The 21,493-nt window shown below is 27.6% G+C and overlaps 1 protein-coding gene across 2 annotated transcripts in view; it reads right to left on the reverse strand.

Annotated features, from left to right (window-relative positions):
- Positions 1–494: 494 nt before the first annotated feature.
- The window catches only part of LOC127282122 (uncharacterized), a 184,259-nt gene continuing 163,260 nt past the window's right edge, over positions 495–21,493 (reverse strand). Inside the window, exon 3 of one of the 2 annotated variants that reach the window (XM_051306207.1) lies at positions 495–915. In XM_051306207.1, the coding sequence (XP_051162164.1) occupies positions 670–915 (246 nt within the window). In that variant the 3' untranslated portion in view covers positions 495–669. The remainder of the gene's footprint in view (positions 916–21,493) is intronic. The other variant, XM_051306206.1, reaches the window with a different exon arrangement.

Raw genomic sequence — 21,493 nt, forward strand, 5'->3', positions numbered from 1 at the left:
ATTTGAACGTCTTAACTTTAAAAGTTTTCAGAATTAGTAATTGATACTTGCTAAACACTTGAAAGATTGTTGTTTATATCAGACTCTTTATAAAAAAAACATTAATACCAAAAATACTATTGTACAAATATTAAGTTTCAAAACTAAAAGTTATTAAAGGAAAAATTGTATTTATTTGTAATTATTATTGATTTTTCTTAGTATCTCGTGAGTTGAAATTGCAATTATTATTTTATTATTAATATAGAAGAATTGTATTTTTATGTATTTTATAAAAGAACTAGTTACGAACATATAAATAAACTCATTAGAAAAAAACATTTTTCAATGTCTCTAAAATCCTGCGCTTCTGACAAATTATGAATAAAGAAATTGATTGTGTTTTTCTGAGAATTCTTTTCTATAAAAATTTCTTAATAATAATTCTTACTTAGATCTTATTTTACACTATAATTTATTTTAAATAATATTATATAACGAAACACATTTTAAACACAATCTTTAATTTTCATTTTAATAATTCTAAAGAAAACAATACTTAGAAAATTAAAAAACAAAATAATATATTTAAAGCATTAAAAGCTAGTATGACCTTCAAGTGAAAAATTATAATCAAGTTTTAAACGGCAGTTTTTAAGAAATATTTTTGTTACAAAGGTGCACAGTTTATCAAGTAACGTCAATATCTTCATTTTCTTCTGTATCAGTCTGATCTTCTGTTAGTTGTGGACTTGCCCTTGGACTAGTATAATCAATTATGTCCATTTTTTGTCTATCTCCATCTGCATCGCTTAAATTTGGATTAGGATTATTCTTGCTTGGCAAGGTTTGTTCTCGTGATCCACCATTTGCTAATAACTCTCGCTCTTTACTGTTCCTCCATTTCATTCGACGATTTTGAAACCATATTTTCACCTATAATTAAGATATATATTAAAAATATTGAGTAATAAAATTATTATAATTAAAATTTAAAACTGCAAACGGCAAAAGTTTGTAAAGTCATATTTTAATAATATTAAAAAATGATTTTGTAAAAGAAGATTTGACTATAAGAATAACTATAGTCATTCCGCAGTAAAAATTAGTATTTATCAAAAACCTTTCACATTCTTTATTTCATATAAATTAGGAAGAATATTCTATAAAATGTTAGTTTAAGGGAACGTGTGATACTTTCACGTGACCAAGTATGGGAAAATGTATTTTGCGTTGAATTAATAAAAAATTAATTTTGAAAGTAACAGTTTTAAACGAAAATGACAATAAACATGGCGGCATATACACAGACGTTGCGTGAGTGTGTCAGTGCTCCAGGAGGCACCGCCAACTAGAGCTAGTGACCGCTGAATTAACTATAATAAAATTCTTATTTATATTTATATTTACCATCTTAACTAAAATATTAAAATTCAAAAACAAAATTACCATCCTCACTATAATAAAATACATTATTTTACTATTTATTGCTTCATTTTTATTATTTTGCTTCCTCGTGGAGGAAGCTATGTAGTCCTTTCGTTTATAAAATTTTTAAAAATGGTGAAAACAAATTTTCCTCTATATAGAAACATGTTATATGAGATCCTGATCAATTGTCCGGATGTATGTGTGTGTGTATGTGTGTGGATAGTTTTTGTGAACACGATATCTTTATTATATTATTATATTTAAGGTAATATATAATATAATCGTCTTTTTTATGTCAAGATGAATCGATTAATATATATAAAGTATAGATTTGATTGAAATTTAAAGAATTAATGAAAGAAAGTTAAAAAATCAAAAATTCTCATTTTAGCTAAAAAATGATGTGTTTATTTAAATTCATGTTTATATATGAAATAATTTTATGCCCTGCATTGAAACGAATTGGTTGGTATATATAAAGTATAGATTTGATTTAAAATTTGAGAATTAATAAAAATTGAAAAATCAAAAATTCATATTTTAGCTAAATAATTTTGTGTTTTTTTAAAATTCAAGTTGATGAATAAAATAATTGTATTCCTTGCATTAAAACGAATCGATTCGTATATATAAAGTTTATGTTACACTCAAAATTAATTACAATTTTCTTTATTTTTCAAAAAATTTAATTAATTTATAACATTTTTAACTCGAAATTTTTTAAATCAATCAATTGAATTGGACAAATTTATTGCTTCCTTCACGAGGAAGCGAATTTTTTGCTTCACACAATGAGGAAGCATAATGTTTATGAAATAAACATAAAGAACCCCCTCCTTGTTTGAGTTAAGATATAGTAAATGAACTAAAAAATACTGCGCAGCTGTACATGCCATTGAAATTGAGATCGAATAGTGCGCAACATTGAAGTTGAAGATTTCCAAAATATTTCAATGAAATATTTATGCAACGATCGCTGAAATATTTCTTATGTGCAGAAATTACCCTGGTTTTAGCAATATTCCAAGTACTTCGCATTGAAATATTTGAAATCTTTAAATGAAATATTTCAGAAATGTCATGTGCTGTGTGAAGGTCAACCAATATAAATAGTAACTACAACTAATAAATTAGCAGCAGTACAATTGGTAACCCCAACCAATCTTTTCTCTCAGTGCACTCATTAATAACTTAAGGGGGCACCTAGTCACCTCAAATCAATGCAAAAGTGCAATTTTTCGGTACACGTTTCTCAAAAACTATTTAATTTATCACTTTGGGTCGCGCTGCATTCAATTACAGATATTGTCAAGTATTCAATCAAATAGTTACAAGAATTTAGATTAACAACAAATGCTTCATTTCCTGATTTTTTATTTTTCTATAATTTCGAGTTTTATACACAAAAATTATTAATTAATAAATAAGAATAATAAATAATTATAAAAATAATAATCTATTATTATTAATTAAGATAATATATTATTAATTAAATCTATTAATATTAAACTAAATTCTTTCAATAATTAAAGAATAAACTTTAAAGGACTATCCTTTTGTCCTAAGAGGAAATCCTTTCAAATAAATATGAAAAGAATTTAAAATTATTTTTTGACAAAATATCAGACATTAGTAATTTTGCATTTGTTTTTCATTTATCTTGTCGTTATTGATAATATGAAAACTTTGATATTAGGAAAATTAAAAAAAGTATAAATAATAATAATAAATTTAACACAAATGGAGTGTAAATTTTCTAAAAATGCAAAATATTCCTGACTCAAGACTTGTGACAAAAAAACGATGATATGTAAACTCCACATTACAATAGAGGATTTATTTAAAAAATTTTAGGGGAGGGAACTCTGAAATTTCAAACTTTCGAAATTAACCCAGTGGGCAAAAAACCATAATCGTTCTAAAAACGTTTTTAGAACTAACATGGTTTTTTGCCCACTTGGAAGGCTTTTTAAGGTTGTCAATTTTTTCTTCTGTTAATATTGCATATATTTAAAACTGTAAAATTGTAAAAATTTCTGAAATATAAAAAAAGTTGTGAAATTATTAAAAATTACTTTTTTCATTTTTGATAGTAAAATATGATTTCCGGTTCTGAATTTTTTTTTAAATTGTTACTTCTAAACCAAACCAATTATGTTTGGTTTAAATTTTATCAATTATTTCTTACAAATTCAACTCCTACAATTTTTATTATTTTTTATCTGTAATTTTTTTGTAGAAAAATTCGAAGAGAGTGAAAGCTCAAGTTCGAATTTGGATGCTGAGAATATGTCAGATGAAGAGTAAAGACGTCAATAATAATTGGTATATTTTTTAAAGTTGGTTGAATGTTTTGATAAGTTAAATATCCATGACATCAATTCAATGTCTTTTAAATTCTATGTTGATTGTTTTTATTTTATACTTTCTTCTTTTTGTCCAATTCTACACAAAAACTACTATTTTTAATCGTTTCCGATATTTTTTTTAAATAATTGGTCGATATTTTTCTAGGACCTTAATTTAAATTTAAAACTTAATAATTGTTAAAAAAAATTGAAAGAGATTTTTGAAGAAATTTTTTAACTTTTAGAAAAAGTTTTTTTTTGTTTTTGAAATCGCGCAATTTGAGCTAACCTCCTTGAAAGGAAAGCGATTTTTTCAGAATTTTTAAAAACTATAATTTAATGTATGTTTACTTTTCATTTCAAAGGCATCAATGTTATGTATCTGATTATGTTTAAGTAAAATACTTTACCAAATGCAAGTGGTTAAAAGTTTTTATTACGCATACTTGTGTCTGGTGTTATTTTCGCAAAAAATTATAAGACTGGTTACAATTGTGTATGAATTTGTGTAACCTGCCCTCTCGCGTAAAAGACAACAACTCTCTCTACAAAGACAGCAGTGTTCCTTTAATTTTTTCAGTGTAATACGAAGAAATAAATTTTATTTATTTTTTTTAATGAAACTTTATCTGTAATTCTTTAGAATACTTACCACAGATACTTTTAAGGGGGGAAACTCGTGTAAAAAAAATTTACAATTTTCTTTTGCTTTAAAAATTAATTTACTATCTGTAGAATATGATCCTACATTACTAATCTATACTGCCCTACAATGGAAAAACTGCGGTCAGTGACATTTTTATCAAAAATGAGTTTTTGGTATGTATCAATGGAATCGTAATGAAAATTCGCATCTACATTGTAAAACATTGTAAAAATTAAAAATTTGATACATTTTTAATAAAAAATTAATGTTTTAGTTTGTAGAATTAGTGAAAAATGACGAATTACAGTGGAATAAATTAGGTAAGCGCTTCTGCGCTTGCTAAATATTGGAACTTCTGTAAAGTACGTCACAATATATCGAATAGAAAAGTGAGCAAAATGCTTTGCGTACTTTTCGTTTGGGAAAAGTTGTCGAAATCTTAGCTCCGTACAAATGACGAGTTTGCATGTGCTTATGCAGAGTTCTTCCATTTGTAACGAGTTGGAGTTGAACTAAGAAATACAGCGAAATAGTGCGCAAACAGCAAATAAGCACTTCGGCTGAGTTTGAGAGAGTTAGCTAAGTGTCGGTATAAACCCGGAAAATGGCGTCGATTTTCATCTTTTACGTTGACAACACAACACACAACGTTTAGTGTTACAGTAAAAATGTCAATTTCATGTCTTCTATAAATAAGTAAATAGTGATTATTAAAATATTAAACCTTTTAATTATTATTCAAAATTCATAGATTAAGACTAACAGAAATTTTACATGTCTCTCAGAAGAGGTTATGTTGTTCAAAATTCTAATAAATTATGGATAAAAATTGACATTTATATTATTATACTTTAAATTTACAAATGTAATTTATTTAAATATCATCTTTTTTAGTTCCGGAAAAAAGAGATTCTTGAATTTCAGTCATGTGGGAAGAAAATACTTGTAAGTAACTACATTTTTTAATATATACATATATACCATTCGGCTTATTATATGTGTCTCAATGGTTTCATCTTATTAAAAAGTGAGGCTAGGTGTGACGTGCCTATTCGATTTTTCTAACAATTTATCAATGTTTTTTAAAAATTATTTCTAAGATCATTTTTTTGTAAAGCCTAAGATTTGTTTGGATAAAAAATATCTTATTTAAATCAAACATAATATATATATAATATATAAATGAAATATTAATATGTATTATTCAAATGAAAAAAAAACGCTTTTAAACCAGGGACGTTCACAAAAGTAAAATTGAGTTTACTTTTGATTTAAATATTTGAAACAAAAGTAAATTTCATTCACTTTTAATTTTGATGTTAAGAACAAAACTAAAACATAAATTACTTTTATTTCGCAATACACTGATTCAAAACGAAACAAAAGTGTTTTTGAATTTAATTTTAATTTTGTAAACGTCCCAGTTTTAAACAAAAGTAGTCGATTTTTTTTCTTTATCGTAGAATGAAAATTATAACTTTAATTCAAGAAAATCACCCAAAATTTCTATTAGTGCTTCTAAATAAATAATAGAAAATAAACAAATATTCTAAAAAAGTGTCTTACTTTCAAATGCTTTGTAAACCATTTCGAAAATATTGTTATTTTCAAGTTATTTGGACTATCTTACTTGAAAATGTTTGTTAGTAAAATCTCCGTAATAACACTTATCATATTTATTATGAAAAAATTCAAGATTGATTATAAATTATATTCATATAAATTATATTATATTCAAACCATTAAAAGAAATAATAAAATAATAAATACATTTTTATTTTAGATACGTCCAACTATGATGACATGGAGTCTTCTTATAATATTGGATTATCAATTACTGGGAATAATAATAATATTCAAAGAATTTCAGATTTTGGAAACGAGAAACTTCCTAATCCTTCGAACCTATTTCAGGAATTAGAATGTACTTAATCGAAAGTTGCTTGTGACAATTACAATTTTCAAGACCCATCAAATATTCCAAACGGGAATTTCGCTGACCAATCGAACGTAATTCACGAATCAGGAAATTTTCAGTCCACAGTTTCTCACCATGGTTACAATTTTCAAGGCACATCAAATATACCAAACAGGAATTTCACTGATCCATCGAACGTGATACAAGAATCGAGAAGTTTTCAGTCGATATTTGCTGACGACAGTTACAATTTTCAAGAACCTTCAAACATTTCAAACGGGAATTTCGTTGATCCATTGAACGTAAATCACAAATCAGGAAATTTTCAGTCAACAGTTTCTTACGATGGTTACAATTTTCAAGGCACATCAAATATACCAAACGGAAATTTCGCTGATCCATGGAACATAATAGAGGAATCGAGAAGTTTTCAATCGACAGATGCTGGCGACAATAACAATTTTCAAGGCCCTTCAAATATTCCAAACCGGAATTTCGCAGATTCATCGGCTTGTTTCAAAGAAAACTCAATTGAATTTGAACCGCTTAACCTACCTTCAAAGAAAAATTATCTGTATAACAGAATCGAAAGAATTGTTGATCAACAATTACAAACCGGTGGCGATAACGATAACCACAGTAATTCTGAAATTCCCAGATCTTCAGAAAATCAAGATGTACTTAACAATAGTAATCCTGAAATTCCTACCTGCTCAGAAGATAATGATGTTCTTAACGATAAAAAATTCTTTATATCAAGGCATGTGAAAAACAAAACCATTAAACGAAGAAAAGTCTCAAATGATAAATACACAGAAAAAACTTGGACTCATTTTTGTTGCAACTCATTTTCTTTTGGGTATCGAAATGAGTATGGGACAAACTTCATGTTATTCAAAATGATATTGGCTGGAATTTCAGATTTCTAAGTTGGCATCATAAGCAGAGTAATTTTGTATTTCAATTATTGTTTCTAATATTTCAACAACACCAGAAAGATTATTTTGACCAGTACGAATATTTAGAAGTTTTTAAATAAAAATTATTTATTATTATTTACGTAGATAATAATTAATTTCATAAGTTTTTAAATTTACCGCTATTATTTAAGTTGGCAGTACCGTTCCTGTTGTCAAAACACATGTTTTCATTTTTCTAACCTAAAAACATATTTCCTTTATTATTTTATTACGCGATTACAAGCAATTTTTAATCAAATATATTAAGTCTAGCGTGTTATTTACTTCTTTGTAATTATTATATTTCATTTTTTTGTGCAAAATTATTCGTTATTTCACAATATTTTTCCATTTTTCTTTTTCTCAAAATGAAACTTGCCTGTTTCATTTTGATACTTTTACCTTAGAACTCGAAATGAGACAACCAGTTTCATTTTTGTTGCGAATCAAATTGAGTATAGAATCTATACTCAATTTGAATTCAGGTTTTTTCTGTGTATGTAAGGAATAACACAGCCCCACAAAAAAAGTGTCATGTACTTTTGACCGGAATACCCTAACCCTATGTATTTTGACGCGCTGAACACGAATCCGAAGTCCGTTTTGCTCCATCACGTCAGGATTTTTTTGTAACCTCAAAAAACATGTCGGATTTTGAGAAGTAGGCGATTTTTCTAAAAATTGATGTAATAACTTCAAACTTGGTATCTGGGGGTTTTTTGTGTCGCTGATTACGAATCTGAAGTTAGATTTTCAAAATCAAAAATGGCGGATCCAATATGGCGGACGAATTTTGAAAAAATTTTAAGATTTACTTCAAACTTGGTATCTAGGGGTTTATTGGGTCGCTGATTACGAATCTGATGTCAATTTTCAAAAATTGATAATGGCGTATCTAATGTGGCCGATAGAAGTCCATGTTGAATATGCCATTTTGAATTTTTGAAATTTGACATCAGATTCGTAATCAGTCACCCAAAAAACCCCCAGATACACTATTGCACATTAATTTTTGAAAAATTTCGTAAAATAATGTCCCCCTACCAAAAAAAAATTCAAGGGGTATTTCCCCCCCATAAATCAGCTTTTGGGGAAAAACAAAACATACGTGTCAAATTGTTTTCAAAAAACTACAAAACTGCCAAGTTTCAGAAAAATCGGCGTATGGCACTTCCCTAGTGTTACTTGTCAGCAACTTAGAAAACCTGTAGATACCAAATTTCATAATAATCTGACAATTTTTTAAAAATAATTCCTTAATATTGAATCAGACATATCGAATTTCGGAAATCTGACATCAGATTTGTAATCAGCGACTCAAAAAACCCCTAGATACCAAGTTGCATAAAGATTATAATGATAAGTATCCTTCACAGAAGTGTTCCTACGAATTGTATCGTTCGATTGTACAGAAGATGAATATATCGTTTACAAAATTAGGGCACGAAGAATGTGAAGTATGCGAGGAGTTCAACGTGCATAATCCTGATCATTCGAAGGATAATTTAAATTTAGAATGCAGTATTTGTATTGACTGGTCAAATATATATGGATCACGTCAAGAAATCTAGTGAATTACCCGATACTGCTTATTTTTCTGTGGATTTGCAGAAAGTGATCATGTTACCTCGAATGGATGAGTTGAAAGTTTTGGTATTTACAAAGAGAATAGTAGCCTTGAACGAAAGTTTCGTGCCGCTAGGATATTCCAAGGGTAAAAATAAAGTTGTGGCTGTTATTTGGCATGAAGGAATCGCTGATCGAAAAAAGGAAGGTATCGTAAGCGCCTTTCATGCATTTTTTTGGAAAATCGCGACGTAAAACGTATTGTATTGTGGATGAATAATTGCTTTGGCCAGAATAAAAATTGGTGCAATTTTTCCTTTTTAATTTACATTGTAAATTCATTTGATGTTGAAACAAATTTTATTGAAATCAACTATTTCGAAAAAGGCCATACTTTCATGTCAGCCGACTCGTTCCATCATCAAGTGAAATCATCAATGAAAAAGATGGGTAAAATTTACGATTTTTCCGACTTCCAGTCAGCTGTGGGTAATGCTAATTCCGAGAGAGTTACTGTTAAATCTTTATTGCCAGCTGATTTTTTTAAGTGGAAGGATCATTCATCTGCACAAAAATTGAAAGCTGCTGATAGGCCGTATATACGAGATATTAAACAAATTAGAGTAAAACGAGAAAGTTACAAATTAGAGTATAACTTCACTTATGAGGAAAAAACTACTTTGCCTGAACTGGACTTTTTGAAAGCTAAATGTATCAAAAATGGAATTCCTCTGCCCGAGTGCACTAATCAATCTCGTGGTATTCCCAGTAGTAAGAAGCAAAACATTGTTGACAAGCTTCTTCCGATGATGCCGACAAGCAGACATCGCTTTTGGAAAAATTTGGAGGTCTTAGATGTTTTCGATTTAATTGAAACTTATGATGATGGTGAGAGCTAAAATGTTAATTTCGAAACGAGAAGCATAAGACTGTTACGTAAGACATGATATTACATTTTCAGAAAACTTTTGTGATCGTTCTTTGTTATACAAAAAAGTTATTAAAAATGTCAACATTTTTATTAACCCTATTAAATCAAATCTGCCATCATTTTTTTTTATAAAAATAAATGTATTATTTTGTTTTCTGTAATAATTAATTATTAATTTTATTTATAACAAAGGATTGTAAATCTAACAAAAAAAACATTTGAGTCAATAAAGTAAGACGTTTTTATTTTTTTCCATTCTATTTTACTCTCTAAATCTGAATTATTAAAAAACTACTAATTGATAGTAGTTTTCTACTAATTTAAACAGTGAGAAATCGTTTACCGCGAAATAGTAGAAATTGACTTTTTAAATTAATAAGTTTATGTGTCAAATTTTCATTACAAAAGGATATTTACTTTTTATTTAAAAAAATAATGTTACTACAAAATGTAAAGTATAATTTACTTTCAGTTTTACATTTATTAAAGTTTTTGTTTACTTAATTCAGAAATTTTTCTGAAAAATGCGTTAAAACTGAAAAATTAAAAATCTATTGAAAGTAATTATTACTCTCTAAATCTGAATTAGTAAAAAACTACTAATGAAACAGTGAGAAATCGTTTACCATTTGTATGAGTAGTATTTTACTAATTTTTAGTAGAAAACTACTAATTTAATAGTCAAAAACTATAATATCATCACTTATTAATGTAGTTAGTTAAAACAAAAATATTACTAATTAATTGGTCAAATTTTCAATAACTGATTAAACTAGTAAAAATTCTACTAATTCAGATTTAGAGAGTATATGAAAAAGACATAATAATTATTAATAAACAATATTTTTGTATTACTAACGTTTTTTTTAATATTTTTTGTATTTGAAAATAACTTTCTGTTACGTAAGATAGATAATTATAAACTTAATTTTTATCCTATTTCTATATCTGCAAAAATAAAAATATTTATTATAAAATGTAAGAAAAGTTTATTATTTATAATTAATAAAGTTGTTAAAAAATAATAATTAATAGGAAAACTATGGAAATTTAACTCCTACCACGTATATTAAAGTGTGCTATGCGTAGTTCTTTCGCTGTACCGTGAGCCGGTGCTCGAGACTTTTACAGCGCAAGGTACTTTGCTCACTTTTCAAATTGTAATTCGCTTATAAAAAACTAGCATGTCCATTTTTTATTATAGATTGTTTAAATAATTAATTTTTTTTGCAGAAATGGAAAACGTTTTGTTAAGAACACATATTCACATTGCTCATAATGAAACGTTATATACAAGTATTTTTGATAAACAGTTTTCTTTGAATATCTCGTTTCAACTCAAACTGCACATGCCGCAGTTTTTCCATTGTAGGGCAGTATAATAAGATGTATAAATGTCTATAGTAAACATAAGTTTAGCACTTCAGATGCTACCAAATGCAGCTAACTATGAGCACGAGATCCCTCTATTCTTTCGGTTTCTTGTCAATATAATTTTATTTATTGTCATTAGCAAGCACCATAAGCAAGTGATAGCAAATCTTTGTTTTAGTGCAATAGTTATTTTCGAATACATAACGTCTTAAGACAATAGTTAAAACACTACTTTTACACGGAGAAACTTTAGTTTATAAAATTTGATATTATAATACTAAATTTTAAAAAAAGCCAATAGTAAACGAGGATATAGCGTTACCTTTGGGAAAATTACTATTTAAATATTATACTGAGTGAGTATTCTTAATTTGGAAAGAGTAATATATAATAATTATGGATTTATATTTCTAAACAGTACGAAATTTAAAAAAAAAATAGGAAACTAAAGTTGGTGAGTTGTTGAAAACGAGCTTTATAAATATATTAATAACTGAAAAAGAATTATGAAATTTACAAAAACTATGGTAAATATCCATCCCGTGTGAAAATAAAATAAAATTACATACATCCGGAAAATTGATCAGGATCAATGAAACATTATTGATATTTCTATATACAGAAAAATTTGATTTAGCCATTTTGAAAATTTTTATAAACGAAAGGACTACAAAGCTTCCTCCACGAGGAAGCAAAATTCTATAAGAATTACATTTTTACAATGATTTCTTGATATGAGAGATTCTTTTTCAATCGCCCCAGCCCAAAAAGTCAATGTTCTGGGATTGGCTTCATACTTTGGTAAATTGTTGACGATAGTAATAAATCCTTAAAATATAAACGCATTAAAAAAAATATTCGTAGAAAGTAGAGGGGGTTGAAGTTTTGACGTTAAGGGTAACATTGTCATTTTCAAATCCGTATAACTATGACAAAAGTTAATGGATTTTAATTTATCTATAATGAATTTTAATGCATTTTTCACGTACTTTTCAAAAATGTATACAAAATAAAAAAAAAATTTTTTGACCTCTTTTTTTCAAAAATCAACCCTTATTTTTCAATTTTCACCTCTTCGGGTATTTTTTTTATTTTCATTGGAAAGCTGAGGTTTTTTCCCATGAGCTATGTAAAAATGAAAATGGGACAACAATAATTTTTTGAGAAACAGAATATTAAAGTAGGCGGTGCCGATAAGAGGTATACCTGGAGATCATCTTTGAGGATTTAGGTAGGCACCGCCTAATTTAATATTATATTTCTCACAAAATTATTGTTGTCCCACTTTCGTATTTACATAGCTCATGGGAAAAAACCTCAGCTTTCCAATGAAAATAAAAAAAAAAAAAAAAAAAATTCCCGAAGGGGTGAAAATCGAAAATTAAGGGTTGATTTTGAAAAAAAGGGGTCAAAATTTTTTGTTTTTTAATTTCGTATACATTTTTGAAAAGTACGTGAAAAATGCATTAAAATTCATTATAGATAAATTAAAATCCATTAACTTTTGTCACAGTTATACCAGAGTTGCCAATGACCCTACCTAAACGCTACTGCGCTTGCGTTACGACAACTCTCTTATAGGTCGAAAAACGCGCGCTTATATAAAATGCTTAATAATAAGAAAACTTTAATAAAGCAATATAAAAATATTTTTACTATTGAATTTTTTTTTTTTTGTTAATTATATTGCTTCCTAATAAAAAAAATACTAATTTCCTTAATATACTTAAGTATATAATAATAATAATAATAATAATAATAATAATTTTATTTTATTTATATCATTGTTGTAATTATTTTTTAAATAAAATATTCATAATCTATTATTATTATCATCAATATAATATTTATTATTATTATCATTATTTTTAATAAATTATTATTAAATATCTATGAATGTATTACATCTATATATTTCAAAAAAATGAATCGAATTTTTTTTGTACTTTTTCCCCAATTCAAATTTTCCTCATAAAAAAGTACAAAAAAATTTTGCTAAAGTTTTTAAAAAATATATATGTCATATATCATAGACAATTATTAAATAACAATTTAATGATAATAACAAAAATAAATAATATATTACATAATTAATTAATAAATATTAAATTGATAATAATAATAATATATTATATTGATAATAATAATAATAATAGATTATATATTTTATAAAAAAGTAATAACAATAATGATATAAATATAATAAAATTATTAATATTATTATTATTATTATTATTATTATTTTTACATACTTAAGTATCTTAAGTAAATTAATATTTTTTTATTAAGAAGCAATATAATTAACAAAAAAAAATAAATTCAATAGTGAAAATAGTTTTATATTGCTTTATTAACGTTTTCTTATTATTAAGCATTTTATATAAGCGCGCTTTTTTCGACCTATAAGAGAGTTGTCGTAGCGCAAGCGCAGTAGCGTTTAGGTAGGGTCATTGGCAACTCTGAGTTATACGGATTTGAAAATGACAATGTTACCCTTAACGTCAAACTTCAACCCCCTCTACTTTCTACAAATATTTTTTTAATGCGTTTATATTTTAGGGATTTAATACTATCGACAACAATTTACCAAAGTATGAAGCTAATCCCAGAACATTGACTTTTTGGGCTGGGGCCATTGAAAAAGTATCTCTCATATATACTTTTTTTGAAACTATTTTTTGTTTTGATTTTTTATTAAAATTTTTCAATATTTGATTTTCAGACATTTTTATGAAACACTTAAAATAAATAAATTATTTTCAATAAAACACAAAATAATAATAAACACATATTTAAAAATAATTTTTTTATATGAAACTAGAAAGCTTCGCCCCCCTGAGCGCTTCTTGCGCCAATCCCGTTTTTTTATTGTTTTTTGTAGATGTTTGGCCAATTTCTGGAATTTTAAACTATTATTAATATTTTATTATTTATTTCTTTAAATTTTATTTGCGATTTTTATTAAAAATAATTTTTATTATTTTCAATCTTCAAAACCAAAATTTATCTAATTTTTAAAATTTTTTAGATAAAATTCGACCTACATTTAAGGTTATGTTCGTTTTTTAATCATTTCTCTTCAAAGTTTTACTTAAATTTTGAGGTTATATTGGATTCTTGGTCGTTTCCCACCAAAATAACTTAACCTTAAAATTTAGTTCAATTTCGGCGGAAAATCCACCTCCCCTTCAACGTAAGGAAGGAGGGGGGGCTTACGACTATATTCACAGTCTCGAAACGAACATAACCTTTAAATTCAGGTCATTTTTTGCGTGGGAAGGAAGAGGAGAGGGGAGAGAAGGGGGGGGGACTTGCGGCTATATTCATATGGGTCATTCCATATCAAGTGTTAAATTTAAATATTAAATAAAATTTTTAAAATAGTCATTTCTGATATTTGCAAACTATATGGGCAAATCCACAGAACCGGCCGATTTTTACTTATCAAGATGAAAATTTTCCAAATAGCAAGCACACCTTTTATTTATGGTTTACTTTCTTTAAAATATATTCAAGAACAATTATCTTCTTGCGTGATTCATTTTATTTTAATGCCGTTTGAGTTAAAAGCCAAAAACGAAAATATTATTTTTCTTTTGGAAATTATAATTAAAAATGGCATTTCTTTGTTTTTTTTATATATTATTTGAAATATGTGCAAAACATTTTGAATAATAAAATATGATAAAATACAAATAATTAATTTTTTAATTATCAAAAATAAATTATTTATATTCTATCATATTTTATTATATATTTTATTTATTAGCATTTAATTTTTTATTTCTGTAAATTAAATTGTTTACTTACTAATTTTGATATTAACTATTTTAACCAACAAACTGACATTATTGACATCGATTTTGATATAACTTTGAAAATAAAACAAATGAAAGGATAATTCATTTTTCACGATTAACTAGTTAAATTTCGATAAATTTTTTTTTATTTTTAATTTTTAGACGTTATAAATTGAAAATATAATTTGGCGTTTGCATACAAGAATTATAGTAATGTCTTTATATAATCACACATGTTTTCAACTCATCATATTTTATCCTGTAGTTGTGCTACTGAAAAACGGCTAAGTTGAATATGGTTCACGCTTAAACATAGAGTGATAATTATTGGAATATTTTCTTTAATTCTGATTGCACTCTATTCTATGATACATACATTTGTGCGTCTGTTCACAAGCAATAAGCTCCAATTTGAAAAATTCAAATCGAATAATCGCCGCAAAAGATATTTACAAAAATGTATAGACATTTCATTATTATAAAATAATGAGTAACGCTACTTTCAACGACTATCATTTCTTTTTATTTAAGAGCACATATTTTTTATTACTTTCAAAACATTCTTCAATAAGTAAACTATAATTCACCACAGTTTGGAATTGTTCGGATCTATGCCGAACAAGTTATACCTATAAGAATTAAAATTTATACCTGGAGTAACACCGTAAATTTCATTTTTTAAGTTACTTAATTCGATTTTGTTTTTTATAAAAGACTAGAAGGTTCACATTTATTCAATTTTCTTATTTCAATAGGTTCTCAGAGATATTACAAAATGGTTGAAGTATGAAAATAATTAATATAATACTTCTAAAATAGAAAAATATGTGAGTAACATGAAATCGGCCGGTTCTGTGGATTTGCCCATATACTTAATACATACATATTGATAATATTACTATTACGTTATGAAACCTAATCGGTTATACTCGGCAATAACCGGATATTTTTCGTACATCATCGGTATAAAGTTCGACCAATCGAATGATACTAAGAAATAAAAATTCAAAAAACAATTTTAGATGTTACAATAACCAATCTTAAGATGAGCAATATTTTTAGCACCTCTGCTTTTTTCCAATAAAAATAGTAATATTTTTAAAACAGAGTGTAATATGTGAAATTACAACTCTTACTTTACATAATTATTCTAGTCAAAATTCTTTTTGTGAATATCTCTTTTTCCTAATTTACAATTTACAAACTAAAGTTTTTCCGTGTATGTATCGAAAACATTATACGCACTTTTCTAGAAAGGTGTTTTTTCGCGTCCCAAATTTTCAAAAAAAATTTCTTTTTAGTTTTCTCTTCGTCATACAAAGCGTATTTGCGTATTTTCACGGTAAAAATTTTTATTTTGAATTTTAGTTGAGATTTGTGACCTGTAGGCTGCACGGCGCAAAATCAAAGATGCAACTTTAAACGTCTGTAACGCCGCCTTTTTGTAATATTTTTTTATAAAAAAATTTTTTTATAAAGCTTATATTGTGTACTTTAAGGTATGATTTACTTTAATTCAATAAACTTTACCAGTTTTAAAAAAAAATTCCTGAAATAACGTGCATTTACACGAGTTTCCTTCCTTAAATAATCTTGGTAAGCAAACTTCTTTTAAACTAACAATTTAATATTTCACAAACTTTTCTCTTCTTTTTTTCAAAAACTTACTCCTATAACTTTTTGGAAACTAACACGGAAAAGTCAAAAGCTTAGGACATATAGAGCTACAGGGAAGCTAACAGGAAACTAACCGTGTTAAATTCCGAACTTAACTTGGTTAGTTTCCCGTTAGCTTCCTGACAAATATGGTGCTATGTGGACAGTTCAACCCACTGATAAAAAACTGACTTTTTCTCATGTTAATATGTGGGCAGGGGCGGCGGAAGCATTATGGATGGCATGGAGAACTCCATACCTAGATCCAGGCCAGGTATGGATTTCCATACCTCGAATTCTCGAATCCTGGTTCGAACACAGAGTCTGAGTAAGTCTACATGAATGTAATGTGCATTGTGCTTATATTTTGGTGCATTTGTGTCTTTCACTCCTTACTGCGACCAAAGTTGTAACTGCCTGCTTATGGTGGAATGAGTGATGGATCGTTTTATTGTTCGCGTTAAAGGTATGAAGAAAGGAGAAAGAGAAAAATTTCGTCAGTAGCAGACGTCCTAAACACACGTGTTTCTAACCTTCAAATGTAAACAAAACCAAATATATCAAGATTTTGAATTTATGTAAATAATATCTTTTATTATTTATAGATGTACATTTTACCGAAACTTCTTTCGAGGATGGTAGAAGTTAAATTGAGAATAACAACATTGATGTTGCGAACAAAAACAGTTTTGAAAACAAAACGCAAAGTGATCCTGAAAATTGTAAGTTTAAAATGATTTAATTTTATTTTCTATAATTTGCAATTTTTTAATAGTGCTTTTAATTATTTAAGAATTAAATTTTAAATTCTACTTTTAATTATATAAAATCAAAAAATTTCTCTAATTTTATGAAAAATAAAACATTTTAATTAAAATATATTGACAATTTTTCACAAACATGAAAGCAGTAATTTACATCGGTGTTCCATAAGCGCTAAGGCGAATATTAAAGACAAGAGTGTAGTCCAGCTTATTTCCACAGTTAAGTCAAAGAAGATGAAGGCAGCACGAGTGGCTTTGAACAAGATATTAACTACAGTAAAATTTTTACTCAAAGAAGGTCTAGCTTTGAGAGGGTCTAATAATGACGAAAATTCAAAATTAATATAGGCGTTAAATATAAGATCATAAGACGTTCCAGAAATCGCAACCTGGCTTAAACAAAAGGGAATTGTTTGGCTACATCACGATATAATTAACGAAATTATTAATACGTTTTCAAATGAATTAGAGCGACACAATCTAGAAAAAGTTAGGCAGAAGAAACATTTTGCTATAACTCTCGATGAAACTTCCGACATTTCTAAATGAGAGCAAGTCTCTATTTGCTTTAGAATCGTTGATGATAATTTGTCTATTCAAGATATTTTTATGGACTTTGATGAAACAAATAAAACAAACTCAGAACATCTTTTTAATATTGTGAATGACGTACTTCTTCGATATGGCTTATATTTTAAAAGCGTAAGAGGTCAATGTTATGAAAGGGCTGCCAATGTAAGTGGTTCTTTAAGTGGACTACAAGCTCGAATAAAAGTAGTAGAATGTAGAGCTGTCCTTGTTCACTGTACTGCACACAAGCTTAACCTTATAGTACAAGATGTTATGAAAGAAGCTGTGTTATGTGAATAGCTGTGCTCGAAATTTTATCGGCATCATCAAGGATTTGATTAACTTTATTCGTGATTCACTAAAGAGACTAGCTTGGTTCAAACAATTACAGTCCGCAGAAAGTCCTCAAATATCACAGTTTTGTCCAACGAGGTGATTTTTAAAATAATTGAAAATAATTTTAAAATAATAAATATTATTTATTTATAATAACTGGAAAAGCTAATAATGCTCTTGATTTGTTTTTTAGATGGTGTCTCAGAATAAAATATCTTCTTACAATTTATGATAAAAACAATTATGAATCTGATATGCATTTCTTTGACGAAGTATCCAAAAACCGTACAGTAGATAGCATCGCATCGACCAAGGCAATAGTATTTTTGAAGCAACTTCAAACATTTGAGTTCTTTTTTTTATTAACCGTCATGATTGAAATCTTTCGAATCGAAGTACTAAAGACGGAATTACAAAAATCTGATTTAATTATAAATGAATCTCACAAATTGGTGCAAACGGTCTTAGATAGTTTTACTGTAAACCGAGAGAATAAATTCGAAAAGGCTTGGGCTGATGCAATAGAAGGTGCAAATAATCTTGAATTGGATGAGAGTCAACTACCACGACAAAGAAGAGCTCCAAGAAGGTTTCAAACAAATGGTACTGCACATACTTTTTTAACACTCAAAAATTACTACAGTAATTTTTTTTAATTTACGACCAAGTTACAAGTTCAATGGAAAATCGTTTTCAATCTGAAACAATGAATCTTTTAAATTCTTTTAAGAATTTCGTGATTGAAGAGAAAGATTCTTCCGTCGATAAAATAATTTAATTTTATGGTAATGAAGATTTTAAGGGGCTGTTCACAAATTACGTAACGCTTCTAGGGGGGAGGGGGGGGTCAAGCTATTTGTTACGGTCAGCCAAAAAAATGGCGCTAATGTATGTAACTGTGCGTTACATGGGGGAGGGGGGGGTTGAAATTTCCCAAAAAAAGCGTTACGTATTTTTTGAACAGCCCCTAACAGAGAAAGGTTAAAGCTGCATCGTTAAATGTTTGTAGATATAGTTTCGCAGAGAAGTCGAATTAAAATGTCTAAAGGATGTAGTTACATTTTTAAAAGCTAATCCTGAAATAGAAAATCTTGCAGAATAACATTCCAGACCTGAAAAATCTAGGCTGTGCTCTGTAGCGTACTAAGTGAAAAAAAGTTGATTGGATCTGGCTATAACTTGCACATAATTTAGCCCTAGGGGTGAGTACTTTAAACACGAAGTATTGTTAGGTTTTTTCAAAAACTGTAGCAGTGGGAGGGGGCTGAATTTTTTAAAAAAATGTATGTTAAAAAATATAAATATTTTACAAATAAATAAAGTTATTGCAATTCTAAAGCTATCAATTGAAAGCTGATGTAATTCCGCATCCAACAAGCCATATATGAACTATTTTGGATTAGAGGATTTGTTTTAAACAATAGAAATGCTAGCCAATTGTTTATTAACAATCGACTAATCCGAAGTACTTCATATAGGGCTCGTTGGATGCAGAATTATGTCAACTATTATTTAATAAACGTCAGAATTACGATAACTTTATTTGATTATAAAATATATCATTTTTTATTAACACTAATTAATTAATTAATTAATATCTCGAAGACAACAAAAAAGGAACTTCCTAAAAAAATTTAAAAAATAAAAAAAATACCGATTTTGAAAAAAATCAAAAATTTTTTTGATTTTCAAAAAAGGGTTAAAATTTGAATTTTTTGAAAATTTTATTGCACCATTCGAAAGAGCAAGAAAAAACCTTTCGAAAACATACAGGTCAATTATTTTTTCATCTTTCTATTTAGAAGTTATAATTCTTCAAAAATTCACTGTTTAAATTTTTCAAAAAAATTAAAACTACTCCCTCTCTTACAGTTTTTGAAAAAACCTAACAATACTTTGTGGTTAAAATACTCACCGCTAGGGCTAAACTATGTGCAAGTTACAGCCCGAACAGATCAACTTTTTTTCACTTAGTACGATAAAGGAATTTTACCTTATGTATATATCTTTTTCAAAACAAGTCAGAATCATGTAAAACTATTTGATTGGTATCTTGAAATCATATTAAAAAAAACAAATTTTAAACAGATTGATTGATTTAGAAGAGATATGTACCGACCAACCATTAGTACCCTATTGAAAATCCCCACATGGGAAACCACATGGGAAACCACATGGGATCCTATGTCAAAAACTATGTAAAACCCCATTCCCCATATGGGAAACCACAAGGGATCCCATATAAAAACTCATGGGAAATTGGGACAGGAATTGGCATAGGAAAATATCAAAACGAGGTTCCTCCATGTCATTTCCTATGTCAAATCCCATGTTAAATATCATGTTAAATACCATGTTAAATACTAATTGAGATCCTTTATCACTTTTTTGAAAAATTTTCCCATGTCAAACCCCATGTCATTTCCCAAGTAAAAACCTTTATCATTTTTTTGAAAAATTTTCCAAAGCCATTTCCTATGTGAAATCTTTTATCATTTTTTTGAAAAATTTTCCCATGTCAAATCCTCTTTCGCCTTATCGAAAATACCCACATAGGAAAGCATATGGGAATCCACATGGGACACCATATTGGAATCCACATGGGAAATGGAATACGATTTCATGTGCATTCTTCCAAATGATAAAGCAAATAGATTTAAGCATAGGAAATCATATAAGATTTCATATATAGATTCTGAAATTTCAACCTAAGATTTCACATGGATTTACATATAGGAAACGATATAGGATTTTATTCGGGAATTTTTTAGTTGTCTGCTTTATGCAGGCGGCAGATTACAAAAAAAAATAATTATTTGATTAAATATCAAATAATAATACTTCAACTCATCTGAAAATAAAAAAAAGTTTACTTTACTTCTGCCTTAGACTCTCAGCTTTTATAGTATTCCAGACTGATCTCAACTGTGAGGGAAAAAATATTTCCACCATCTGGTGGTGAAACAATGAAACTATAATGACGATCAACATCTATATTGAAATTTCCTATGTCATTTCCCATGTGAAATCTTATCATTTTTTCGAAAAATTTTCCCATGTCATTTCCCATGTGAATTCCTTTATCATTTTTTTCAAAAAATTTTCCCATGTCATTTCCCATGTGAAATCTTTTATTATTTTTTGGAAAAATTTTCCCATATCAATTCCCACGTCAAACCTCATGTCATTTGCCATGTGAAATCCTTTATCGTATT

Source organism: Leptopilina boulardi, unplaced genomic scaffold (assembly GCF_019393585.1).
Source record: "Leptopilina boulardi isolate dan_hultmark-lab unplaced genomic scaffold, ZJU_Lbou_2.1 LbouV2_281, whole genome shotgun sequence".
NCBI lineage: Eukaryota > Metazoa > Arthropoda > Insecta > Hymenoptera > Figitidae > Leptopilina > Leptopilina boulardi.